Source organism: Chaetomium fimeti (genome assembly GCF_033439085.1).
Source record: "Chaetomium fimeti strain CBS 168.71 chromosome Unknown B0H64scaffold_3, whole genome shotgun sequence".
In the NCBI taxonomy this organism is placed as follows: domain Eukaryota; kingdom Fungi; phylum Ascomycota; class Sordariomycetes; order Sordariales; family Chaetomiaceae; genus Chaetomium; species Chaetomium fimeti.
The window spans coordinates 7824-33613 of NW_026944331.1; the positions used below are offsets into that span (position 1 = coordinate 7824).

General features: G+C 54.4%; 5 protein-coding genes across 5 annotated transcripts; 2 read left to right on the forward strand and 3 right to left on the reverse strand.

The window, feature by feature from the left end:
• Window positions 1-11203: 11203 nt before the first annotated feature.
• On the forward strand, window positions 11204-12677 carry B0H64DRAFT_356005 (metalloprotease; the record flags this gene model as incomplete). The annotated part of the gene is made up of 3 exons (XM_062801579.1): window positions 11204-11942; window positions 12018-12188; window positions 12277-12677. The coding sequence occupies 3 exons, from the start codon at window positions 11204-11206 to the stop codon at window positions 12675-12677; spliced, it is 1311 nt and encodes a 436-aa protein (XP_062660092.1).
• Window positions 12678-13958: 1281 nt separating this feature from the next.
• On the reverse strand, window positions 13959-15147 carry B0H64DRAFT_389521 (uncharacterized protein; the record flags this gene model as incomplete). Its single annotated transcript, XM_062803341.1, has 3 exons — window positions 14887-15147; window positions 14576-14781; window positions 13959-14416 (listed from the first exon to the last, which is right to left on the reverse strand). Coding segments are annotated over exons 1-3 (527 nt in total), but the record flags the coding sequence as incomplete, so codon positions are not given.
• Window positions 15148-15909: 762 nt separating this feature from the next.
• B0H64DRAFT_389522 (major facilitator superfamily domain-containing protein) lies at window positions 15910-18266 on the reverse strand. The gene has a single exon (XM_062803342.1). It carries the CDS (start codon window positions 18106-18108, stop codon window positions 16084-16086), a length of 2025 nt encoding a protein of 674 aa, XP_062660094.1. The 5' UTR covers window positions 18109-18266; the 3' UTR covers window positions 15910-16083.
• A 760-nt stretch (window positions 18267-19026) lies between these two features.
• Window positions 19027-23690, reverse strand: B0H64DRAFT_356013 (P-loop containing nucleoside triphosphate hydrolase protein; the record flags this gene model as incomplete). The annotated part of the gene is made up of 3 exons (XM_062801580.1): window positions 23543-23690; window positions 19814-23404; window positions 19027-19736 (listed from the first exon to the last, which is right to left on the reverse strand). Exons 1-3 carry the CDS (start codon window positions 23550-23552, stop codon window positions 19027-19029), a joined length of 4311 nt encoding a protein of 1436 aa, XP_062660095.1. The 5' UTR covers window positions 23553-23690.
• Window positions 23691-24523: 833 nt separating this feature from the next.
• Window positions 24524-25762, forward strand: B0H64DRAFT_415941 (acyl-CoA N-acyltransferase; the record flags this gene model as incomplete). Its single annotated transcript, XM_062805128.1, has 1 exon — window positions 24524-25762. The coding sequence occupies one exon, from the start codon at window positions 24524-24526 to the stop codon at window positions 25760-25762; it is 1239 nt and encodes a 412-aa protein (XP_062660096.1).
• Window positions 25763-25790: the final 28 nt, after the last annotated feature.

Here is a 25790-nt window from a genome sequence, read left to right on the forward strand (position 1 = left end):
ATATAGTAGAGTATATTGTAGATGCTTGTATCCTCGAGCCGTTGATTTTAAGTATAGGGGAGTACGCTGTAGATACGAGTATCCTCGGCTTCGGGTTAAGGTTATATAGTGTAGGGGATTAATTATAGAGTAGGGGGTAGGGTAGGGCAATAATTATAGAGTAGGGGGTGGGGTAGAGTATTAATTATAGAGCAGGGGGTGGGGTAGGGCATTAATTATAGAGTAGGGGGTGGAGAATCCCCTGCGTTGCCCTTTTTATATTTGTAACTTAAGAAACAATCTCCTGCGTTGCGGTTATAGGCGACAGGATAGTTCCCTAGGTTTTGTGACGAACCTGTCTCTGGACCCGTCCTGTTAGGGTTCAGTATCGGTCGAAGGTATTCTCTCAAGGGTGCTTAGGTTCGGTGCAGCCAAAGGGTGCACAACAAAGACTTGTCTCAACAGTAGGCTCTCGAGCTTGTAGCGAACTGTAGTTGTGATTGCTAACTGGAGAACTCCCAGAGCTCTCCAGAACGAGTGACTATATACTATCTAATCCTGTTGCTCATTATGCTCACGAGTCTTGGCTCTGAGCACATTGAGCACCTGGTGCTCATGGTGCTCACGAGTCTTGGCTCTGAGCACATTGAGCACCATGGCTCTCGCTTCTTACTGGCTGAGTGCCTCGTCGGGTGATTGGTCCGGGGTTACTGCCATCATACCCCGCCGGCCGGCTGCATGCGGCCATATCCGTGACACGATGCCCCTCCCCTGAGGTCGACGCCCCGACGACTTGTTCCCTTTGCCAACTTCCTTGAAGTAGAGCCAACAGCCCTAAAATTTCTTGGTAAGTGCATCGCTTCTTCCTTCCGTCATCGACAATCATGCCCCCTAACCGTGTGCGCAAGAATCGTTTTCAGAAGTCCAGCACCGATCGCCGTCGTACTCGGGCCGACATTCTCAGTGCTGTGGCCCTTAAGATGGTGCGCTGCACCCGTTGCAAAGAAAAGCAAATTCCTGATTGTCGTGTCCCTCCCGGGGACGATACCTGCGTCTCTTGTTCTCGTGTTGGGAATGCGTCGTGCGATTCCTTTGGTTACGACGATTCTGCGGTCCGTATTTTGGTTGAGCGGAAACGCCGTCTGGACGCCGAAGAGGCGGAGGCCAACGAAGCGATTCGTTCTGCGAATCAGGCGCTCGTGGCTGCCTTAGCGACGGCGGAGCGCCTCCGCGCCCAGCGCCTTGCCCTGGACAAAAAGGCCCTGGCGATGTTTGAGCAGGAGGGGGAAGTTCTGGCAGAGCAGGAACGTCAAGAGGCCGCTGTCGCGCAACCGACCTCGTCGGGTTCTGCTGGTGCCTTTCCTTTCGATCCCTCCTGGGCCCAGGGGTGCGTCCCTGTCCCGCCTCCCCTTATTCCTGGGTCCCTGCTGATCGTGCTAGTTTTTCTTCGGACGACCCCTTCCTCGCCGGGGTCGATCTGTCCGTGGGGTTTCCTTTGGTCGGTCCGGGTTCCTCTGGTGGAACTCCTGAAGTTTCTCGGGGCAGTTGAGATTCGTAGCTGGTTGCCATGAATTGTCTTCTGGGCCAAAGTCTAGCCATTTGACCAAGTATTCCAACTGTCCTTTCGTGATGCGTGAGTCTAGGACTTCCTCAACGTCCCATTCCTCCTCTTCATCTTCTGCCTCGACGTCCCTGCCGAGTCGTACGTTCTTGGGCGCTGGTTCCAGAAGTGAGATGTGGAAAACGTTGGTCCGTAGTCGCATTGTCGAGGGTAACGCGAGTGCGTAATTGTTCTCCGAAATCTTTTTGTCGATCTTGAACGGTCCGATCTTGCGGAAGTCGAGCTTCCTGCTTGGTCGTTTTGTGCGAAGGTTTCGAGAGACGAGGTAAACTTTATCCCCCTCCTCCAGGCGAGGTCCCTCGAGCCTGGTTCTGTCGTAGAACTTCTTCATCCTTGTTCGTACGAATTCGAGTTCTTCCTTGAGCATCGCGTGCAGCGAGCTCATTTTGTCGGCTTTGACTGCTGCTCTGGGCACCAAGACTTCGGGCCCTTGTCGCAAATCTGCTTCGTAGCCGTAATTCGCGAAGAATGGCGTAACCTTTGTGGTTTCCGTGACGGTGGTGTTGTAGGCGAGTTGTGCCGTTGGCAGCAGCTCGACCCAATCGTCCTGCTGGAAGTTGACATACAACCGTAGGTATTGTTCGACAACCTGGTTGAGTCGTTCCGTCTGTCCGTCCGTTTGTGGGTGGTAAGCGGTCGAAAGCTTACTCTTCGTACCCAGCTTCGTCATCAAAGCTTGCCAAAACTTTGATGCGAACTTTGTGTCTCTGTCCGTGATCCATTCCTCCGGCCATCCGTGGACTGAGGTGATGTTGCGGTAGATCACATCTGCGAGTTGTTCTGCTGACCATGTCTCCTTGTAAGGGAGGAAGTAACTCCACTTGGTGAGTCTGTCCACCATCGTGAGGATGCTGTCGTATTCTACTCCCGTTACTGAGTCCTTGGAGGCTGGTAGTTTGGTGATGAAGTCCATCGTCACCGAACTCCATGGTCGTTCTGCAACTGGCAATGGCTGTAGTAGCCCGTACGGCTTGTGTCGTCCTGGCTTGCTCCGCTTGCAGAGGTCGCATTCCGCCCGGACCTCTTCTGCCGTCTGCTTGATTCCTGGGAAGTCGTAGTTCTGCTTGACTTTCGCAATTGTCTTGCTGATTCCCATGTGTCCTCCGAGTCTCGACTCGTGGATCTTTCGAATGAGCTCCTTTTGGTCACCCAGCCTGACATAGGCCTTGTCGTGGTACCAGAGTCTCGTTCCTTCAAGTCGCAATCCCGCGATCTTGGATTCTGGCTCTTCTTGCCATGCATCGCGTTCGTCGTCCGCGATGATTCCTTGGAAGTCTTGTTCCAATCTTTGTTCTCTGAAGGCCGCACAGCATTCTACAAACGGTTGCAGAGGCCTGGCTTCGGGATCTTCCGACTGCTGCTGAAGTGCTGCGATCTCGCAGTCTTCAGTCGGTTGGGAAGCGTGCCGTAGCGATCCGTCTGTCTGTTGATGTAGCAATGGTGGTGAGGCTTCAGACGTGTTGTCGTGGTGATCCGCTCTCCTACTCAAGGCATCCGCTCGTGCGTTTTCTGAGCCTTTCTTGTAGTGGATCGTGAAGTTGAATTCGGACAGAAATTCTGCCCACCGAGTTTGTCGTCCGTTCAGCACCTTGGTGGTGGTGAAGTACCGTAAGTTCTTGTGGTCCGTGTACACCTGGACTTCGTGTGTCGTGCCGCTGAGGTATGGTCTCCATTCCTGAAATGCTTCGATGATTGCGAGAAGCTCCTTGTCGTGGATCGGGTAGTTAAGCCTTGGTCCTTCGAGTTTCTTGGAGAAGAACGCAACTGGGTGAAGCTTGCCGTCCTTGTCCCTCTGACCAAGTTGTCCTCCGATCGCGAAGTCCGAAGCATCAGCCTCGACTTCGAAAGGTGTGCTTGGATCAGGCAGCATGAGCACCGGGTCGGCGATGATCGCATCGCGGATCCGCTGGAAAGCCTGCTCGTGCTCCTGCTTCCACTGGAATGTGGCATCCTTTTTGGTAAGTTCGTGCAGAGGTCTCGCGAAGTCGCCAAAATTCTTGATGAACATTCTGACGAAGTTGGCGAATCCGATAAATCCTCTGACCTCCGTGGCGTTCGTCGGTGTCGGCCACGTCTTAACAGCTTCCAGTTTCTCGGGTTCGATCTTGACCCATCCCGGGGAGATTTCGTAACCCAGAAACACTGTTTTCTTGACATGAAACTCGCTCTTGTCCTTGTTGACTGACAATTTGTGCTCGTGCAGTGCGTCCAGCACCTGCCGCACGTGTCTCTTGTGTTCTTCGAGTGTTTTGGAGTAGATGAGAATGTCATCCAAGTAACAGACTGCAAATTTATCGAGGCAATGTCGAATTGCGTGGTCGATAGCGGCTTGAAATGTCGCTGGTGCGTTGGTCAACCCGAACGGCATGACGCGGTACTCGTAGTGCCCGTAGGGTGTCCGAAAAGCCGTCTTCCATTCGTCTCCTTCCTTGATGCGGATGTGGGCGTACGCTGTCGGAAGGTCGAGACGCGTGAAGTATTGTGCCCCTGACAGCTGGTCTCGAAGCCTTGAGATCAGTGGCAGTGGGTAGCGGTTCTTCACCGTTTCGCCGTTCAACTGTCGGTAGTCCACACACATCCTGAGTTTCCCATCCTTCTTTGGAACGAAGAGGACTGGGTAGCCCGCTGGAGATGTCGATGGTCTGATGTGTCCTATCTCGAGGTTCTTTTCGAGATAGCTCCTCAACTCTGCATCTTGCTTCTCGTTGGTGTGGTACACCTTGAAAAACTTCAACTGGGCTCCTTCCTTGAGTTTGATCTCGTGATCCCAAGGTCCGTGGTCTGGTAGCCCTGCAAGATGTTTTGCCGTGAACGCCGGGTGCCCCTTGTAGTCGTCTGGGATCTGCCCCGTCTTTGCGCTCTTCGCCGTACCTTCGTAGTACGCGAACTTGTTGTTCCCAGGCTCGATGCTTGCTGCTTCGAGTTCCCTGACTTCCTCTGCTGCCAGCTCGATGCTTGCCGCTTCGAGCTGATTGACCCATTGTTCGTGTTTGAGCATTCCGTGCTCGTCGACTGAGACGACGGCGATGGTTCGTTCCTCCCGTGTCTGCTTCTTTCGTCGTGTGCCGCTTCTTCCGGACTCCAGAGTGCGTGGTTCTGCACTGGCTGCTTCCTGCGGTGGGCCCGTAGAGGGGGTTCGTTCTGACCCGCTGCTCTCCCGTGGCTCCTGTTCTGCGCGTTCTCCCATCGAGTTGGTCGGATGCTCCCGCTGTTCCCGCGGTCGCAGATGGCCATCTCCCTTCCAACTGATGTCTGGGTCGTAATCCTCATGCCATGGGCGTCCGAGAATCATGTCTTTCTCTGGTCCCATGTTCACGATGTCAAATACCACTTGGGTGGTTTTTCCCTCCACCTCGATGTCGAGTGGTTCTGTTTCTCGTCGTACCCATTGCGTGTCGAATGGTCCTTTGACGACGTGTGGTTGCTTCTTGATCCTCCATGGGATTCTGAGTTGATTCACAAATGCGGGCGAGATGAGATCCATCTGCGCTCCTCCATCCACTAACGCGAGGGCTTCGATCTTCCCCCATCGCGCTGTGATCCAGAGCCTGTTGTCTGGCTTGGTGCTTCGTACAGCAGCTACTTCGTGTTCGTCTGCTGGGAGGTCGTTGTAAGGCTTCTGCTTGCGCCAGTTCTTCCTGTACTGCGCAGCCTGTCTTCGTTGTTGTGGAGTTAAAGATTTCCGGGCCCCTCGGAGGGCCCTGAGCCGTTTCCCAAGCTCTCGTGGTGTTTCAAGGCGTCCCTGTCCGCACCTTGGCTTGCGGCGTCAATCGTCTGGTGTTCTTGGAGCCATTGGGCCGCCCATGCCTCAACTGGGCGCCTCTCGTTCCTTCGGGACGCTCTCGTCCTCTGGTGTGGCTTCCTCTGGGATTGCTGTTCCATGTATCCCCAGATTTTCTCGTCGGCGTGTGGTAGGCAGTCTGCGCTTCGGCATTCGTTGACTCCTACGCCCGCCATACAGCGTCGGGGCCAGGCTGCCTTGGGTTTAACCCTCAGCCTGCCCTCGTGAGTGCGTTGGGTGTCCCACAACATGCCTGCGGGAGCGTCGCCGCTGTCGTATACCCATCTGATGGGTAGGGGTTGCATTCCTTTTTCTTCCCTCGTGGGCCAGAAACTGTTGCGAAATTTGTCCTGGAAGTGGTACCGACATTCGTGCGCGATGCACTGGAACCAGGGCAGGTAGATGTGACTTTCTTTTCGTGGGTTCACCCGCTCGTGGTCTTCTGGCAACAACTGGAATCCCTCCGTGTTGTTCTCGCCCCGGAAACCCCACCATTCAAGGTCGGAGGTTTGTCGCCCGGTGCGCACGATGTGCTGATGTCGAGCCCAGTATTCTTCCCAGTTCTGTTGTTTCCTTCCTTTCGCCGCATTCTGCTCCTGTGCGTAGTCAAAAAGTTGCTCGGGATATCGCACTCCGTTTTCGTATTCCTCCGCCTCTTCGGTGGGTCCATCCCACGGTGTGTGATGCGGAAGTGCCTGGCGGATGTCGTCCTGCAAGGCCTGTGCCTCTCTTAATGTCTTTTCGACGTGATCCCCGGCCCTGTTGTTGGCCTCGGTGATCTCTTGGACTCGTTCTCTGGCGAAATCGAGTTCCGCGCAAAGTTGTCCATACTGGTCGTTCCTTGCTTGGAGAAGCTGCTCGAGTTCTTCTTTCTCTCTCGACAACTCCTCGATCCTTTGCCGTTGGCTTAGGACCCTCTGCTGTAGGAAGGTGAGGTTCGGGCTGACTCCTCCTTCACCCTCGTGGGTTCGCCATTGCCCGTCCTCTTGCTGAACCAGGGTGATGCCCCAGTCCTCAGCGACTTGTCGGATGTACCGCGGGGGAGCCAGTTCTCCCTCGTCATCCGTTTCGATGAAAGCGTGATGGGCGGTGTCATTTCCCTCCTGGTGGTTGCTGCTCCTCAAGTCTTCTTGATCCGAGTCGGTGAGTTCATCGTCCTGCTCGATGACTCGGTCAATGTCGATTTCGAGGTCGTCCTGCGTGTAGCTGGCGGCTGCGACCTCCAGAAACCGGGTTCTTCTTCCGACCGTGTCTTGGTCGATGGTGGCAGCTTCCTTCCCTGGAACCGGTCTCCACTCTTTCTTGCTGCGGCAGTCACGTTTGAAGTGACCCTTCCTCCCGCAGTTGTAACAGGTGATGCCTGATTTGTCCTTGGCACCATCTCTCTTTCCTGCCCACTGTGCCTGGGCAGCGCTGACGTCCATGGGTCCCGAGTGCGTGCCGTATGACGTGCTCTGGTGCTGGCGTTTCTTTTTGTCGTTGGGCTTGTGGTAGCCTGCGGATCGCTGTACCTCGCTGCCCTTCTTCTGTTGTTTGCGGGCGAACTGTCGGTCGTCAATCTTGACAGCCATGGCGATGTACTCGTCGAGTGTGTCGGGTCGGCTCTCCTTGTAGAGCTCGTCCTTGACCTCCTCCTTCAGCCCTCCGTAGAACAGGTGCATCAGCCCCTCGTCGTCTATCTCTGCCTTCATGGAGTCTTGTCGGAAAATCGTGGCGTAGGCGGTGGCTGACCTAGTCTGCTTCAGCCGTCCTAGCCGTTCCTGGGCGTGCAGCTTCTCGTCCTTGTCACCGAACACCTTCTGAATCTCACTCTCGAACTCGGAGTAGTTCTCGAAGACTTTTTTGGTGAAGGGTTTGTGGATTGCTCCGCCGAGGAAATCACTCAGTGTTCCCGTGAACCACTTGAGGGCCTTGTCCTTGAGTCGGGTGGCGGCGTATCTGGTCTTGGATTCCTCAGTGGCGAACTGGTGCGAGTTGTGGTCGAGATAGTTCCGCATCTCCGTGATCCAACCTGGCAAGGCTTCCTGGTCGCCCCCGTACTTCTCGGGTTGCTCCAATTTGACCTTTGTCTTGGCCGGGTCCTTGGTGTGGACCTCGGTCGCCGCAAGTCGGGCTGCCAATGCCGCGTTGCTGGCCTTGGTCTTCGCAAGCTCTTCTTCAGTTTCATCGAGTCGTTCGGTGACTCTCTGAAGCGCGGCCGTGATCTGGCCCGGCGTCGGTTGAGTTGCCATGTCGTTTTACCTTCGAGCCTGAACTGTAACAGATCAAAGGGAGTTAGCAACGTGTGACGAACCTGTCTCTGGACCCGTCCTGTTAGGGTTCAGTATCGGTCGAAGGTATTCTCTCAAGGGTGCTTAGGTTCGGTGCAGCCAAAGGGTGCACAACAAAGACTTGTCTCAACAGTAGGCTCTCGAGCTTGTAGCGAACTGTAGTTGTGATTGCTAACTGGAGAACTCCCAGAGCTCTCCAGAACGAGTGACTATATACTATCTAATCCTGTTGCTCATTATGCTCACGAGTCTTGGCTCTGAGCACATTGAGCACCATGGCTCTCGCTTCTTACTGGCTGAGTGCCTCGTCGGGTGATTGGTCCGGGGTTACTGCCATCATACCCCGCCGGCCGGCTGCATGCGGCCATATCCGTGACAGGTTTCAACCTCGAAGCCTTCCCTGTGCCGCAAGTTAAGAAGACATTTCTGTTCTACCAGCACTAGGGGATCTGGTCGGTTATGTGTGTTAAACGGCAGCCGGACTAGGTTATCGTATTTAACGGCACCTCGAAGAAATCTAGTAACTGCTTTTACAAGAACCGGCATAGAGGCATTCAACTACAGCGTTTACATTATGCCGTTAATGACCAGCTTGCTTGGCTGGGTATACCTGATGCGGTCTATATATACCAGCACCGAGTTATTAGGGCGCTCTTTACAATAGCGTTGTTTTACTATTTCGAACGAAGCTTCTACAATAATTATAACTAACGCGCACCTAAAAAATGGGTCTGTGATAACCATCGGCATGTCCCTTCATCCGAATGCAGTAGAGGCCGGCACTGGGTGGTCGATCGGCTGTACCTGTAGTGGTTGATCGCGGGAACCGCGGTAGGATTCGCGGTAGGACTCGAGGTGGGATCACCCGCGGGCCTTTCCGCCAGCCGCATCCATCCCGCGCAAGTCGACCGGAGTAGAACCCAGTAGTACATTGAAATTAACATACGGAAACGGAAGGGATATAATTGGCCTCCACACCGACGGACTTTACACCGGCCGGCTACGGATAAGTACTATGCTTTAGCATCTCTGTAATGAAGCCGAGGTTAGGAATTGACATGCTTCTTGTGTGCTGATTAATCTCAGGCACCTACCTATCTGATACGCAATTAGGTCTAGACTGCCGTATCTAACCTAGCGCCCTGCCCCTTTACAGCTGAGCTACTACCCAATGAAGGTGTTGTAGAATGAGGGATAATGGAACCTATAGGAATGGAGCTAATCGATCCGTCTCCGCAGGATGTGGGCCTGCAGCCCGCATCCAAGGGCAATGTTACGACGAAAACCAAGCTGGGAGTTAATGTGTGCTTGAGCGGAAGTTACCTGTCGGGCTTCCTGAATTGACGATCCGACTAATACCTACCAAGGCAGCTATCGTGGTTGGTCCTCCTATATAACCCCTTAGGTTGAGCATCGGGTTGGAAAATAAAAATGGGCATTTGCTGTGCCACTCCTGTATCGAGGTGGAGAGCCTGAGCTCTAGGAGATGCTAAGTTACGGCGATCGACCTAAGAGCTTCTTTTCCACTTGGTTAAGCGAGTTGTTGTGTGTGATTGGGCATCAAGTATTGTCACTCGCATATGTAATTCGCTTGGTATGTATGTATAATAGTTTCTTTGAAGTAATAGGTAGGCTGGCTAGCTTAGTAACGAACGAATTAAGAAAACAAATAACTCGAAACCTAATGTCGATTACTTCCCCTATACGGACGCTTAGAACGAGATGATTTTGTAGTCCCTATCGAAGTGGCTGTCAAACTTGATCTTGAGATCGAGATGAACCTAAAGCTCGTTCCCGTTCTTCAGGTAGAACTTGATCGCCCCTGAGGCAACAAAGAGGTCGACGTTGATACCGACACCTTCCTTCAGATTTCCATACACGGTACCGAGGTTGATTCCTACGACGCTGACGCTAACACCAAGGCCGAAGTTAGATGTATCGATGTAGCTTGAAACCTGTTTAGTAACTGTAAGCGATGCTCCGATCCCTTGTTAGAAAGAAGGACCAGGTTAGGTAGTTACCTTGACGGGGCCAAACCCCTATTCGAACGGAATATGGCCCGGAGTGTTACTGGGCGGTAGGTTGCGGGCGACCTCGATTTGGCTGGCGGTCCAGGTTCCATCATCTCCCGGAGAGAGCCTGATAACAGTGCCTAAATGTCGTTCTGTAAGTACAAGTACAATCCCGGAGTAACTGGACCCGGAGACCTACCGAGGTTGGTCTCAGCTATTTTCTTCCGAAGACGGGTTCTAAGCTGGAAAGAGGCATAAGGTAAGTGTGTAGGATGGGAATAGGAAAAGAGAGCTTGATGGGAGAGCTTGATGGGAGAGCTTGATGGGATTGAATTCTGCTGCTTAAGAAACGGGAATGCTGTACCCTTTATAAATGTGTCTGGAGGCATCCTGTGCCGCGCTTCCCGATATTGAAGCCGAGCAAAGTCCTGGTTCCGGTTATCGGCCTGTAGAGTGAGATACCTAATTACGAATGTGTCCTGAAGTACGAGTGAGGGTACGAGTTACTGGCGACCATTACTCCTTGAGCGGGTAGACATATATACGCACTAGAATCTTCATTGGGAATGATCCTGCTGCTCAGCTAGACAACTCATGGCCGATCCTTCCTCATACGTCAGCCGCTCCTCTTTTTCATCGAGCGGCATGTATCTTAGATTGGCGTTGATGGCGGTTGGGGCGTGGATGGCGGCTACCGCGCTGTCAAATTCCTCGCAACTGCTGTTTCCATTTCTCCAGCCAGAGGGAGTGGAATACAAGAGAAGGAGGGGACATGTGTCACATCTCCCTCCACATACAGCAAGACCGGGAAGGTAGGAGAGCTGCATGTTTCCCCCTCAGAGCTATTAATGGCGGCTGGTGCGTTGCCAAATTCTCTGCGGCCGCTGTTTCCATTTCTCCAGCCGGAGGAAGTGGAACAGAAGAAACGGGGAACACATATCAAATCTCTATCTACATGTAGCAGGCTAGAAGAGGTAGGAGCTCTGTGTGTTGTCTCGCCTAGCCTAAGCTCGGAGCTATACCTGATCTTAAGTGGTGGCGAGTGTTTAATATGGAGTAAAATTGGGTAATAATTAAGGGTCTCCGATTTTCGGTATATTAGCGAGTGACTTTTATGGGAATCTGGTCTCCCTTTGATTAAAACAGTAGGTAAAATACTGTGCCCCTTCTTTTTGAAATTCCGATACACTCATATCCTACCATAACTAACTTGTGCACTTCCCCTTCTTCGTATCCATTAACAATGACCGATAAAATTCCATACTACTGTACTGCCGACTTCGTAGGCCTCCTACAGAGCCGGGATGCTGTCCTGAGCAACTTAACTAGAGGAGAAGGGGCCCCTCTGGACCTCGCTCTCAATCCCAAGTTGTTCTGGGGAGACGGCGAAAGACTTAGGGTCCGGTTTCTCAACGGCTCCGCCGCCCTCCAGGACACGGTCCGCCAGTATGCCAAAGAGTGGGAAAGACACGCCAACATTGACTTCGTCTTCGTCAACGATGGTGACGCCCCAATCCGTGTGGCCTTTAACTGGAAGAATATGGACAACTCTAACTGGTCCCACGTCGGAACTTCGGCAACCAAGTTTGTCCTGGACCCGAACAAACCCACAATGAACCTCGGTTCCCTTAACGACAACAGTCGGGACGACGAAATCTGCCGCGTAGTCCTGCACGAGTTTGGCCACGCACTTGGGTGCGTCCACGAGCACCAGAGCCTAGCCGCCGACATCCATTGGGATGAGGAGAAGGTGATCGCCGATGCGAAGAGACTATACCATTGGGACGAGGACAAGACGCGCACCCAAATCTTTGGCAAGGAGCTCGATGCCACAATGCACTCCGCCTTCGATCCCTCCTCGATCATGTGCTACATGATCCCGCCCGAGTGGACCAAGGATGGGCGCGGCATCAACGAAAACCTGGCGCTGTCCGAGACCGACATCAGCTTCATTCGCAAAGCCTACCCGTTCCGAACGCGTAACACCGGCCGTCTGAGCGTGAGCCCCGACATCCGCCAGCCTTACCCACCCCTAGCGCTCAACTCAAAGATCATTGAGTTCGACCCGCCCTATCCCCTGCCGCCGCGGATTATACTCGGCCTCACCTTGCTCGACGCAGCTAAGACGGCCAACATCCGCGTTCGCGTACACACGCTATCCCAGAGCCAGCGGAGCAACAAGAGTTTTACGCTCAACCTGGACGCCTGGGCAGATACGGAGCTGTATAACGCTGCGGCCACGTGGCTCGAGTTTGCTAGGAGCGAGGTCAACTTCGAAGGTACGAGGTTTTGCAAACTGTCCAGACCTTTCTTCGTTTGTTTTTATTTCGTGCTTTTACTTACCAGAGTGGCAGTGGGCCAGTTCGACACGACCGACAACCGCTCCTTTGAGGACCGGCAGCCCAGCGCCGAAGGCAATTTCCGGCGTGACATGCAACATGTTGACTTCCCGCCTGGCAAGTATGCCGAGGCGCCCAATGTGACGGTTTGGTTGAACGCTCTGGACTTGAGCAAGGACTTCAATTGTACGTAACCATGGTGTCGAAATGTCTCTAAGCTGTACCCTCAAACCCTCTATATACAGGAAACTATCCGGCTGACATTGTGATGTAGGGCGGATCCGCGCTGCAGCGCGCAACGTAACGACCTCTGGGTTTGACGTTGTTATCGAGTCGTGGGACAATACAGTTGTCTACAGCGCGTCGGCGGCCTGGGTAGCCTGCCCTAGAAACCATCCAGGCGTTGCCAGCGGCACCGTTAGCTCGAGCGCCCACCGCAAGTGGTTCCCCCCGCGCCTTGCAAATGGTGGTCGTGTGAAGTTTGACATCCCGTTCGACCGCACTGAGCCCAAGGTGTTTATCGCACTCAATGAGCTTGACATGGACAACTCGCGTAATTTCCGTGTCAAGGTCTCTGCCGATAAGATCGATGATAAAGGATTTAATTGGCATGGTGATGCATGGGCAGATAGTATTCTCTACACTGTTGGCGCAGATTGGATTGCCTTTGGCTAGTAGACCAAGGCTAGGCACCCTTAACTTGTCAAATCAGTTAATAGTGTCAATACCAGCAACCAGCAAATGAGAGTTGGCCGCAATCAAGTGCCCCCGGCGGTGACATCCTTTTCGCAGGCCTAGAGGCACAACCAACAGAACTCAATTCTTCAAACGGGGATAGAGGAGGCGCGCAGTCGAACACCAAGCCGGCGGAGAATGCCAAGTTCGAGAAAACCATTGAACTGGGGCGTCAGCCTCTCGGTGACCAGGGGGCGTGGGTTTTCGACTTTTGTTTCTTCGTTGTGTTCTTCCGCCTTGCGCGTCCTTGCATTTAGTGAAAGGCTCCAGGCCTCTCAGGGGTCAAGAGGGCAAGCAATTTCATTTCCTTTCCCCACACTTGCAGAAGTGACCCTTATGTCTGCCGCGGGAACTGCGACCGCGGTCCTCTGACCAGAGGGCCACTCGCGAAGGCGCATCGCCACTACGATCGTAGGATCTGTAGGATCGAAAATTAGGTATTCCTTGAGCCATCTCCTCCTTTATGCTACATTGGCATCACAACGGGTGTAGCAGGTGCCGAGTGTGGGTGGTGTGTGTGTTTGTGAGGTATCACCACTTCACTATAATGTGGTTCCTGTCATTCTCTTCCCAAACGTCACAGACTGTACCAGACAAAGCAAGTAGACGAAGAGCCGTTCCAGCGGAAAGCGTAAAAAGACTTCTTTGAGCCATGTTCCCGACACCGAAGCTCTAGTTATTCGGCTTTCCGAGGCCTTGTCTCTGTTGCCGAGACGTTCAAGCAAAGCGGTAACCTACAGAGAATCGCCGAGATCAAACAATATATACATGTAAAGACCGTAGCATAGGTAGGTAAGTGCTATATGCTATGCTCTCTGCGGCTTCCCATTCCGGGCCATTCACTGAGTTGACAAATATACCAGGCAGTCCTCCTTTTCGCGGATGCTTATAAGTAGGTCATCTCCTCTATCTTGGCCGTATCAAACAACCTCCCCATGGCGCCCGCACATGCAGCACATGTCACGAAGCCTCAAACGCAGCCGAGGCCGGTGGGCGGAGACGCATCGTCGCCCGAGCCAAGTCCGGGGCTAACCAAGCAGGTTCCTCCTCTCCTTCCCTCTTAATCACGTGCCTAGACTGACAACCTTGGGTAAGGCGGCACGGAAAGTGCGAATATAAGGTCTGAGATGCCACGTGCAGCGACACCCAGACGGCCTTGAAAAGAACCAGACGCTTGGCCACAAGAATTTGCCTCCCATCCAGGAACGCTACGAGAGAAAAGGAGGTGGTTTCAGGCACCGCGGGCGGTGTTGTTAAAGTTAGGTCAACTTGGGAGAGCAATGATATATCATAGTACGGCAATGAATAGAAAGACACTGTGTAGCGAGGTCAGTTGCCTCAAAATACATAGTCAGCACCCTTAACACCCCCCTCCGGCCTGCTCCAGTTCAGCGGCACCTGCTGTCTTCCATGCTATGCGAGAAGCCTTCAACAGTATGGCCCCCCCAACGAACCCTTCAGATGCATCATGCTCTTACAAACAGCGACTAAGAATCCCTTTCCCAATGGTGGTGTAGCAACTAACCGCGCTGCCTAACTCGGTAGGTACCTACCTACCCTAACTTCAGTCAGGGGCAAAGTAATACACCCTGGAGCAATTGTGCGTCGCCGGCCCGGCCCCCTGCAATTCATCGCCTCGAAAGGCAGCAAATCCCTGAGAGTCGACATCCTCACCTATTCTAGACATGCGTCATTAGTTTCGCATGCCTAATTTGTCCGTACTTCTAAACGTGAAAAAGAGGAAAGGGAGGAAGGGATGGGAACGAAAAAGTAACACCATCCAGGGTCCCAGCGACAAAGAAAAAGACGACAGAAGAGGAAGGGGAAAAAACACTCACCCAACCTCTGTAGCAGGCGGAAACAGCCGCGCAAACCTGCTAATCGCCCAACTGAATACCCCCCTTTCGGCAAAGTAACAGTGCTGCCAGTCGCTGTTCTCCCATTTGTGGTAATCAAGCGCTATGTCGCTCGTCTTCATGGCACAGATGTCTTGCGCTTCGGGGAAGTGGTCAATGTTGTTGCAGTCGGTGCCGTCAGGGCAGTACTGCACGGGATAGGCGTATAAGATTAACGTTCAGTTCGGTGAATTTCTTATTTGGGATGTATGTGTGTGCTTTAGCGGAGGAAGGCCGACTGAGAACTTGCGTACAATTACGAGTGACATCCAGCTCTGTGTCGAGTTCGTTGGTGCCTCTTCTAATGGGTGGCAGTCGACAAGGTGGATGAAGCCTGCTTCGTCGAACGATCGGTCGTCGATCCGACTCACTGTTTGCGTTGTCTCAAGAGGGACAAGCGGTGAGGCATAAATGCTGTGAGAAGAGGCCAGGGCCACGAGACCAAAGCGTGTTAGGGACGGCATTTTGTAGTGGTGGCAATGTTGGACGGGGTGCCCGGCCGTGGAGGTTGAGAGGGGAAGAGGGAGAAGTGAGGTCAGGATGATACCCTGGCTAAATAGGTACGGAACCTGACTAACCATGTGCCAATGCCGATCGCAAAGCGGAATCGAACACTGCCGCTCCGGGTTTGGGTTTAGACTCATCCAATTTACAGACCTAGGTATCGATGGTCGCATTTCAACAACTTACCCGTCGTCAGGTTTGCGCCCTCCCAAGGCCTCATGCCACTCGCTGACCCGGTAAGGAGGTAGGGGGTAAGAGGAAGGAAGGCGAGGGGGGGTTGACTGGTAAATGTATCCAGTCGAGCAGGTACATAAATTTGGTATCCTCTTACCAAGCTTCAACCGGGCACGGCTAATCACATGAAGTCGGAACGCGAAAGGCCTATTCTTGACAGTGATTATAGACGTTGCTGTGTATATTCAAGTTCCAAGGTCGCCAGCCAAGTAACTGTCTACCTAGGTTTGCTCTCGTACGTCACCCGTCTATCGCCAGCGGCCCTCAAACTCCAAATGCCTCGCAGCGCCGGACATCTCCAAGCATGCCGCATCCCAAATGAGAAACGACAAGCATAGTTAGCCCAAGTAACGAAACAAGTTGTACTTTCAGTCCTTTGGGATGAAACTATAGCCTTTGAGTTTAAGTCCTCGCGTTTATTAGCATGAGTTAAAAGCTGCGAACGTGTGGTGGGGAGCGTTAGATAATAGGGGCAGATCAAGCTTTTCTCGAGGCACTTGAGTACGACGCACTCGAGCCAAACCGCGTCTCGTGGGTGTGTAGAATACCAAGACAAAAACATTAATATAATGTAAGTACATATAACTACCTACCTAACTACCAGCGGCTACTATGTATTTCCGGCGAGATAACAAGCGGATGAACATCAAGTTTATTTCATCCCAAACTTTCAACACTGCTCAGCCAGACTAACACCTATAATGTGACGTTGCCTACACACGGTCTCTGTAGTAGGCATCGAGCAGCCTCCGATAAAACGGCCTTGACCTCGCTTCGACCCTCGCCCGATCCTCAGCAGGCCGTTCCGGTACATCGACCCTCTCGCCGTCGAGACCCAAGTTGGTGACAGCGTTCTGCTGAGTGCCCAGGTAGAAGTCAGGCATGAAGAAGGTGGCGAATAGCGGTACAGCAGCCATGATGAGGGCGGTAATGGCGATGTGGCCGTTGACAAAAGCATACGCGCGGATTGCACCCTGCCTGATGGGATCGGTGAAGTCGTAAGTTGTACGGAGCGTCCTGATATTTCCGTAGAGCTTCAAGATGGTCGCCTCGTCAACCCCGGGCATCTCCTGGCGCATTTGATTGAGCATTTCATTCGTCCAGATGGCCGACGAGACGGCACTGCCGATGGATGAGCCCAAGGTGGACCACAGCGTGAGCAGAGCGATGATCGAGGCCATGTCCTCATGTGGCACCGAGGCCTGACTGCCTACGCGGGCGCCGACAACATTGAAGGAACCCAGACAGTAGATCAGCTGCGCAACAATCAAACGGGCCGTGTCTTGTATCATGTTGCCGTTGCTTTGTACCAGTAGGCCGTAGCTGATCAGTCTCGCCGCAGCGCCAAAGACCATCATGGACTTGTAGCGGTGTGTTTTTCTCTGGATGAGACCGACGATGGGCCCCATCAGGCTGAGTCCCATGGTTGTAATACCCAAGAAGATGGTCCACTCGTAAGTCGTCCACTCTTTGATAATGTAAACGTACGAGGACATGTAGGTGTTTCGGGTTGCCGAGGCCATCTGGTTGAAGGCGTAGATGGTGACCGAAGCGAGGAAGGTGCGGTTCTTGATGATGCGTTTCGTCATGAGCGGCTTCGAGGCAAGGTACACTTCGAAAAGCACAAAGACAGCGAGCAGGACGAAGCCGACGACGAGCATGGCAATCACGCTCCCGTTAGCCCAACCGCCATCAGCGTCCTCTGCGAGGGTGAAGGGCAGCAGGATGAGTGAAAAGGATATACCGAGGATGACGAGGCCGATGATGTCAATGTCTACCAGGCCCTGGTAAAGGGATTTGATCCAGGAGGCGGAACCCTTCGAGTTCGTCGGCTCCTCAGAGGCCTCCACACCCTCCCCGGTCCTCAGGCGCTTTGAAGCGGCCATCGTGACCATGCCCATTTTCTCTCCTCGCCGCTGCATCGAATACAACGTGAAGATGGCCGGCAGGAGCAGGACAGGCACGAGGATAGCAAACATGCCCAAACCCCAGCGCCAGTTGTCAACAAAGGCCTCAGCAATAAACCCGTTGACGGGCACGGTGATGACGAAGGGAATAGACAGGGCGGCACCGAAAAAGCCTCGCCACTGGAGCGGTGTCAAATCACCAACGATGATGTCGCTCAACAGGTCGAGTCCGGATTTGCCGACAGAGGTGAAGCAGATTCCCACGGTGTAGGCCGCAAAGGTGCTCGCGCTGGCCGCGACGGCGAAGCCGACGACGTAGAAGACGAGGATGACGACGTAGGTAGTGGGACGCGAGGTGATGTCAGCCAGCTTGCCGATGAAAGGCTTGCTGATAGCTCGGATGATCTGGCTGGCCGTACTGACGGCGGCGAGCGAGCTGTGCTGCCCGAACGTGGAACTGGCCATGGTGGTGAAGATGCTGTAGGTGATGCCCTGGTCGAGGGCATAAGCAAACATGGTCAGGCCGATGGAGACGCCCAGCAGCCACAGCAAGATCTTGCCAGATTTGCCCGACTGGTACAGGACTTTGTTGAAGGCCTCGACCCTGCTGACGCCGATCTCAGTGTGGCCCCCATCTGCGGTGATGGCATCGACACCAGAGCCTATGGGGACCGAGTCTCGCCGCGAAAGAACAGTCTTGGAGTGGTCATCCGCCTCTCCGATGCCATCAACCGTTTCGTGGCTCCTCCGGGACGAGGATGGTACAAGATCGTCATTGTTGGTTTCCCGGTTCGGCTGGCCAGCGTGAGAGGCTGCAGTCGGCGTCGACATGTCGCCTTGGGTCGGGCGGTTTCGGAGTACGCGCCTGATAATAATAAAGACCGAATGGAGGAATGGAGGAACGGAGGGCCGAATGGAAGCGTGGCAATTAAAGTTGCATGGACTCAGATGCCGGAGTTGTGTGAAACCAGACTCGGGACACGAAGGATGGTGCAAGGTCAAAGTGCAAAACGACCGACACGTGGGAGCAGTGGTGGGGTTGCAGTGGCCCTTGTATATTCATTTGCTTATCTTTCCTTCTTTCCTTTTTAGTAACCAATATCCGCCCGAGCCCGGCCAGGGCTCCTATTTTTACGACGGTGTGAACGTTAGGTAAATTGTTGTTGGTGCTGAACGAGCACCCCAAACCAAGGTGGCTGGCGGCCATTACGAAGGACGCTCTGCAACCCACACACCCCCCCCCCCCCCCCCTCTCGTCCTCCCGCCCCCCCACACTTGGCAACACGCCATGCGATGTTACACTGCATGTTGCGCAGAATCTGATAAAAAGTCTTGTCCAGGGTTGCCCGCCGACATCGGCTTTTGACGACCCAATTCTCGGTGTGCCAAAAACCGCCGCGGGAGCAAGCCACCATTGGTTCACGAACCGGAAGCCACCGACGGATTGCAGCTTGCACCTTTGCGCGAAATCATTGCAAAGCACTGAAAGTTGAAAAGCCCGGACATACGCTAGGCCGCTAGACGCAGACCAGCGGGCTGACAGCCAAGCAACCTGTGACTGCTGCAACCTGCACCATTCCTTTTGGCGTCAAGTTGGAACGAGAAAAAAAGCAAGGTGCTGTCGTGGCTGAACTAGTTATTAATATTAGGTACTGAGATAATCTGCCGCCCGGGCTGATCCGTTTAATTACATCAGCTCAGTTAAGGGGGTTCTGGATCAGTAGGTTCATACTGGTCATCGCTGCTGTGCTAACATTTTGCCCCCCCAACAGTGGTTTTGGAAGCCTCGCAGAGCGCCCGGAATAGACTGTCCGGCCTGGAGTAGAGGTCTGATATGGAACCGAATTCGGCGACCCGGCCATTGTCCATCACAACAACTTTTTCACATGTGGCAACGATAGTATCCAGTCGATGAGCGACGGTCAGAACTGTAGCGTCCCCGACCACCTCGTTCAACATCACCTGAATCTCCGCGTCAGCCCTTCCATCGATGGACGCCGTGGCCTCATCTAGGATGAGGATCCTGGACCGCCTCACAAGGGCACGGGCGATGGATATCAAAGAGCGTTGGCCATTGGAGAGATTGGCGCCGCCCTCCTTGACTTCCGAGTCTAACGTCAGGCCCCTGCTGCCGCTGTTGGGCTCGAAGTCCTGGCTCTTCTCTAATTCGCATGAACCAGCCCCGATTTCGTTGTCTTGCCCACTTGAACTTGTTGCATCAGTGTCTGGTTGGCTACCGGCAAGTCCAACTCTTCGCAAACACTGGTGCAGCCAGCCGTCATCATACTGCTGAAACGGGTCCAAGTTGTACCGGATGGTTCCGGCGAGGAGGACGGCGTCTTGGCTGATGACAGACAAGCTTGACCGCAGCAAATGCAAACCAATCGTGTGAATATCGACTCCGTCAATAAAGATTTTGCCGTTTGTGGGTTCTATCACCCTCAGCAGGGCGGATATCACTGATACATGGTGAGCTAATGCATGACGAAAATGGAGTCTGGGGGGTTCGGAAGAAGTGACTGGATTGGGTGCTTACACGTAGTCTTCCCAGCGCCAGTACGCCCGACAACACCGACCTTTTCACCAGGCTTTATGTCTAGCGTTACGTCACTGAGTGCCGGTTTCAGGCCGGGACGATGGCTGAGCGTCAGTGATTCAAACTGCACACGACCAGCCCGCGGCCATCCACTGGCCCTGAGCGTTTTGTCCACGCTGTCGACCTCGTGTGCAGGTTCCTGTTCGATGTTGTAGGCATAGTGAAGCATCCTTTCGACCGAGTTCATGTTGTTCTCGATCTCGGCGCTCTGGCGAATCATGTTTCCAAACACGGCCTGCGCCGTGACGACGTACGACAGGACCACACCCCCGGACGATGGGTTGATGGTGTCTCGGAGTCCCACGACGAGCAGTGCCGTGGCGAAGACGAGCATCGACCCGCAGAGGTCCAAACGGAGATTGAGCCAGCGCTGACACCCCACGGATAGCCAATAAGCGGCAGTCTCGGCGTTGATATTGCGGGCGTTGTCATCGACGAAGCGCGACACGGCGCCGAAGGCTTTGAGGGTGGGCAGGCCGGACATGGATTCGCCAAAGTGTTCGTAGATGCGGCTGCGGAGCAGATTGTTCAGGCGGCGCAGCTCGCGTGAGGAGGGCCTGTAGTAGATCCCAGTCCAGATGTAAACGAGGAGAAGAGCAGCAGCGATGGCTACAAACGCCGGTACCACGATGGTTACCACAATGATGGTTCCCATGACCTGCACGGCTGTCGAGATGAAAAGCCGCAGTGTCTCGCCCACCACGTTGTCCACGGCGTCGACGTCCTTGCTGAACCGGTGCGTGATGCGACCTTGCGGCGTGGTGTCAAAGAATGCCACGGGCGCGTGCAGCACCTTCGATATGGCTGCGTGGTGAAGCCTGTTCGAGCACCAGAAGCAGAACAAGGCAAAGGTTGCGCTCATGCAGAACAGGCCGACTGACTGCCCGATACCAAACGCCGCGTAGCCTCCCATGTATGCGTCCTCCGAGATGGATGTGTATTTGTTGTCTTGCCACCAGCTCAGCCATAGTGGCGAGACAATGCTCGTTCCCTGGTATGTGATGATGGCCGTGATGAAGAGCGGCACGGTAAGCCGGGCGTTGCCCATCTGCACGTAGCGGGCGTAAGTCTTGCCACTGACAGAACCAACAAGTCTCTCTTCTTTCTGCATGATCTCTTTGCCTCGGTCCTCTCGCTTCCCCTCTGACTTTTGGGCGACGATCCCTTGATCCTGGTCCTGCTTTTGCACCTCCTTTGCGTTATCCTCTGGATGTTGGGGTTGCGGAACGTCGCTACTATGACGAGTTGATTCCGAGTCCAAGTCTGCTCCTGATGAGGACCCCACAAAGAGGGAAAAGGGACCCCCACCGCCAGCCAGACTGTCGTAGGAGCCCTGTTCCACAATGCGGCCGTTCTCCATATAGACAAGGTGATCCGCCTGCCTAGCGAAAACCATCGAATGTGTCACCAGCACAACCGTGGCCTCCTTGTTACTCCGCGCTCGGTTGACGACCATGTCAAAGACGTGAGCACCGACATGAGCGTCCAGGGCGGAGAAGCAGTCGTCGAGAAAGAGCAGTGGGCTCTTGCCGTAGATGGCCCGGGCGAGACTGATGCGCTGCTTCTGGCCACCTGACAAGGACACTCCCAGCTCGCCAACGACCGTCATATCACCCTCAGGCAGCCGCTCCAAGTCCGGGTGCAAACAGCACCGGGTGAGCACCTCGTCGTACCATGCCAGATCCAGCGCCCTGCCGAAAACGATATTCTCCCGCACGGTCTCGCTGAGCAGCCAGGCTGTCTGCGGGGCAAATGCGAGCCGGGATGAGGACAACGAGTTCCCGTGGTCCAGACGGCATGAGCGTGCTTGAACAAGTTGCATGTCTCCCAACAGCGCCCTAAACACCGACGATTTACCCGATGCCACGGGTCCCACGATGCAGACGAGTTTGTTCCTCTTCACCACGAGAGAATCGAGGTACAGTCTCTGGCTCTGGCTCGCAGACACCTTGCTTTGAGATACGGTTGGGTGCGGCATCTTCAATTCCTGGGCTTCAGCGTTGACGTCGTCAGTCATCAGCTCAACGTCATCGTGATAGGCAAAGGTAGCATCCTCGATCCGAACTACCACGTCATCTGAAGACTCATCGCCTGTATTCATGCCAGGCTCTGGGTGTAGTTCAGCATTACCGGCAGGCCCCGCGTCCGATGCAAGCATAAAGACTGCTAAGCGCTCGAGTGCTGCGCGAGCATCAGCGATGGCGGAAAGCGCAGTAGGCAGGGCCTGCAACGGCGTCCTAAGCAGCAGGAAAAAGGCTAGGGCGGAGAAGACGACACCGGCGTCCATGCCGTTCTCGTTCGTCGCTCCATAGCAGACGATGCTGGCCACGGCGGCCAGAGTGGGAGCAGTGTACGAAACGGCGGTGTTGAGAGCCCTGAGAAGCATCCTCTTGCGGATGTAGACGACCTCGTCCGACCTCAGATTTCGGATCTTTTCGAGCACGCTCTTCTCGTACGCGTTGGCCTTGACGAGCCGGATAGTCGACACGGCCTCCACCACGGCCTTAACCCGGGCGTCGGTAAAGGGCATGCTGGCCCGGCGCAGACGCAGTAACCGTCGTACCATGAAGGTCTGCAGGGGATACAGCAGCGCCAGCAAGCCGAACCCAGGCAGGGCGCTGTAGCCCAGCGACCATGCCGTCAGGGCAAAGCAAAGGAGTATCTGGAGGATACTAGTCCATGCGGCGTGGAAGAAGCCGCAGCAGAAGTCGACGCGCGTCACGTCCGCACTCATCAAACTCATCAGCTTGCCAGTACCGAGGCCGTGTTTCAGCTTGGCCTTCTCGGTGAGCTGCACAGTCACCCTGCGATAAATGGCATGCATGAGGGCGCCTCTCAAGAGGATACCAGTCGTATACGACCGGTAGAAGCCGTGGACGTTGGACGTGACGGAGAAGACGAGCAGCAAGAACAGGCCCGCAGCGTAGCCGAAGCCTGCGCGCAGGGCTTGCTGGGACGGGTCGGACAGTGTGTTGATGAGGAACCTAATGAGCAGTGGCGAGAGTATTTGTGACAAGTCCCCGCTCAGCTTGAACAGACCCCCTATCCAGAACCACTGGAAGCAGACACGGTTGAGAGCAAGGGTCAAGACTGTAGCGTCGGTTGTGCGCCTCGCCCAGAAAGGCCTCCATGCCATGAGCCCGGACGAAGCCACTCGATTCCTATTTTTCTCCAGGCTCTCCGACCAGAACCTTTCGAGTCGATCCGCATGGCCCTCCACCAGCCTGGTGCTCGGCATGCTGTACAGATCGTCGACTTGAAGAGGTCTGGTGTAGCCCGTCCCTATCACCGGACTCAGCCAGGCGAACGTCAAGATGGACAGCCAGTTCGCTGTGGACTCTGGCAACGTAAGTTTCTCCCCAGTCGCAGTGACACCACCACTCTCATTCCCCACGTCGACCGGGCCCGAAGTCGAATTCACGTTCCGTACCGCCAGTCGCTTCTTGATCGGTTTCGTGGATACGAACGGCACTCTTCTGTACCATTTCCGGGGAGGGAAGGATTCCCCGCCAGGACTCGCCATGTTGGTGGCTTACACTGGCTGTCGTCACGGGCGAATTGGGAGTCGGGTCCTGTTGCTGTTCGAGGAATGTCAAGTTGGTATGGAACCAGAGGCACGTGTTTTGGGATTCTTCCCGTGGGTATCTCGGCCAGAGGATTGCCTCGCACATCCGTCCATCCCACTGGACGAAAGAAACACCAATCCTTGGGCTTTTGGCGAGGCTGAAAATCCTTCCGATGACGGACCTCCCGCGTTCGGTGCGGCAATTGTCTCCGGGCCAAGATCGTGATCTGCGCTTCCTTTTCCGTTGTGGGACTTCACCCATGTTCTGACCAAGCTTCTCCTGGATCTTGGCCCTCGGCTCTTAGCTGCCAAGGTGGTGGATCAGCAATCAGATGATCTGATTATCTGTCTGCTCGAGTCATCGCCGTTCCACTGAAGGCATTTCCGCTTTCCCCGACCACTCAATACCAACCACGATCCTTGACGCCCCACACATCCGAATGCAACGCGAAAAGATTCTCAAATTGCCTTGGCTGTAAATTTTTATTTTTTATTTTTTCCCGCTTGATGATGCGCAGCTCGTCTTCCTCAATGAAGACTAACGACGCGAGCGCGATCTCCTGACAATCTTCCCTGTTAGGTAACCAGTACGACGTCTGGGTGCCTTGAGTGAGGCCTGTTTGGACAACATACTTAGGTACTGTGTAAGAGATGGGTGGTTTTTGTTACATGCATTTAACAAAACGGGATCCTCGTCACCCTACCCACCATTCCGTTCTTTGAGTTGAGCGTTATATTTAGGATCCCTGACGACGAGACAGCTGGCAGAACGTGATAGCAAGTCTACCAAGTTACACCGTTTTTGTTACATACTTTGTCGCCCCAATTATTCTCACTACGTTGACATCAAATCTTTGACTTTTTCCGAAGCCACCTTCATCTGTGATCTGACAACAAGCGCGGGATCGACACACCTATGTAAGCGCATTCCTCATCTAACCATAAGCTTTTCGTTGGATTATTTCTACGTAGAACTTGGGTATCGTTGACTGGAAACTGATCCAAGTAGAGGTAATCCATCCTCATCAAAAATGGGTCGTTTTCTCGGTATTGATACGCCGCCCGACGACGAAATTCCGCTGAGCATGGAAAGCATGACACGCTTCAAACTACCGGACGGCGAGACGGAAGTGTGGATCGCTTGCACAAATGATGGCCCCGGCAAGGACTATGTCGTCGGATCTGGTAGCGCAGCGCTGGCTCGGTGGACGAATCTTGGAACGCAGGCCAGGCTCTCCCTACCCATGGTCAACGACGACATTGCGCAGTTCGGCGACGTCATCCGACTCCAGCTTCTGGGCTTGGATGTGGTTAGCTCTAGCTCGCCTTTTGGTTCTGACAAGCAGCATCATGACCTCGCGCTGGCATGGGCCTCGGTGTATGCCTTGTGGCTGCATCCTGACCACCGAGAAGAGGACGTGATTGCTGTCTCGGTGGACAGCGAACGGGTGGGCGAGTACTTGCGATGCACCGGCCTGGGAGTGTTATCGCCATTCTCGACTAGCGCAAAGACATCAGAAGCGGAAGATAGCATTTACTGGGTCTCCCGTGAAGCGTTCTGGCAGGGCGCCGGGGCCCCAGACTCACAGCATTGGCTCCGTGCCCGGCCTGAAGTGACCAGCTTCCCGGGCTTTAACGGGACGCTGGGTGTTTTCCCTAGCCAGCTGGGGTTTACGCGCAAGGGCAACGTCTGCACTGTCCACCCAGTGCGGCCGCCCAAGCCCAAGCCCGGCACGGCCATCTACTCTCGATTTATCGTCGAGCTCGGGCAGCAGCTCCGGATCCTACACATGGACGCCGAGAATCCGGCACACTTCGAGGCGTACAAACGGTGGCAGAATTCGGACCGCGTCAACGCCGCGTGGAAGGAGCGCGGGCCGGACGAGCACCACCGAGAGTACCTGGCGGGGCAGCTGGCAGACCCGCACAGCATGTCGTGTTTGTTTGAGTGGGACGGCGAGCTGGCCGGGTACACGGAGCTGGGGTGGGTCAAAGAAGATAACGCGGCGTGCTTCTTCGGCTCCAACTGCGGCATTGTGGTGGGCGAGCACGACCAAAACTCACACATCCTGGTGGGCGAGGAGCATTTCCGGGGCGGCAAGAGGTACCAAGCCGTGGCAACGTCCATCAAGCACTGCTGCTTTCTCCGAGAGCCTCGAACCAAGCAAGTGATTGCAGAGCCGCAGTTCGACCTGGCTCACGTTCATATTCAGAACAAGTACCTTCCGCAGGAGAAGAAGAAGCGCTTCCACTTGCCGCACAAGACGGCGACTCTCTTCGCCCTTCAACGGGATCGCTTCTTTCAGGAGGCACATTTCGTATAGACAGGAAGATAGAACACACTTTGATGGA

Excerpts from the sequence above, each read along its gene's own strand:
- B0H64DRAFT_389522 (XM_062803342.1), bottom strand. The coding sequence starts at position 18,108 with ATGTCGACGCCGACTGCAGCCTCTCACGCTGGCCAGCCGAACCGGGAA.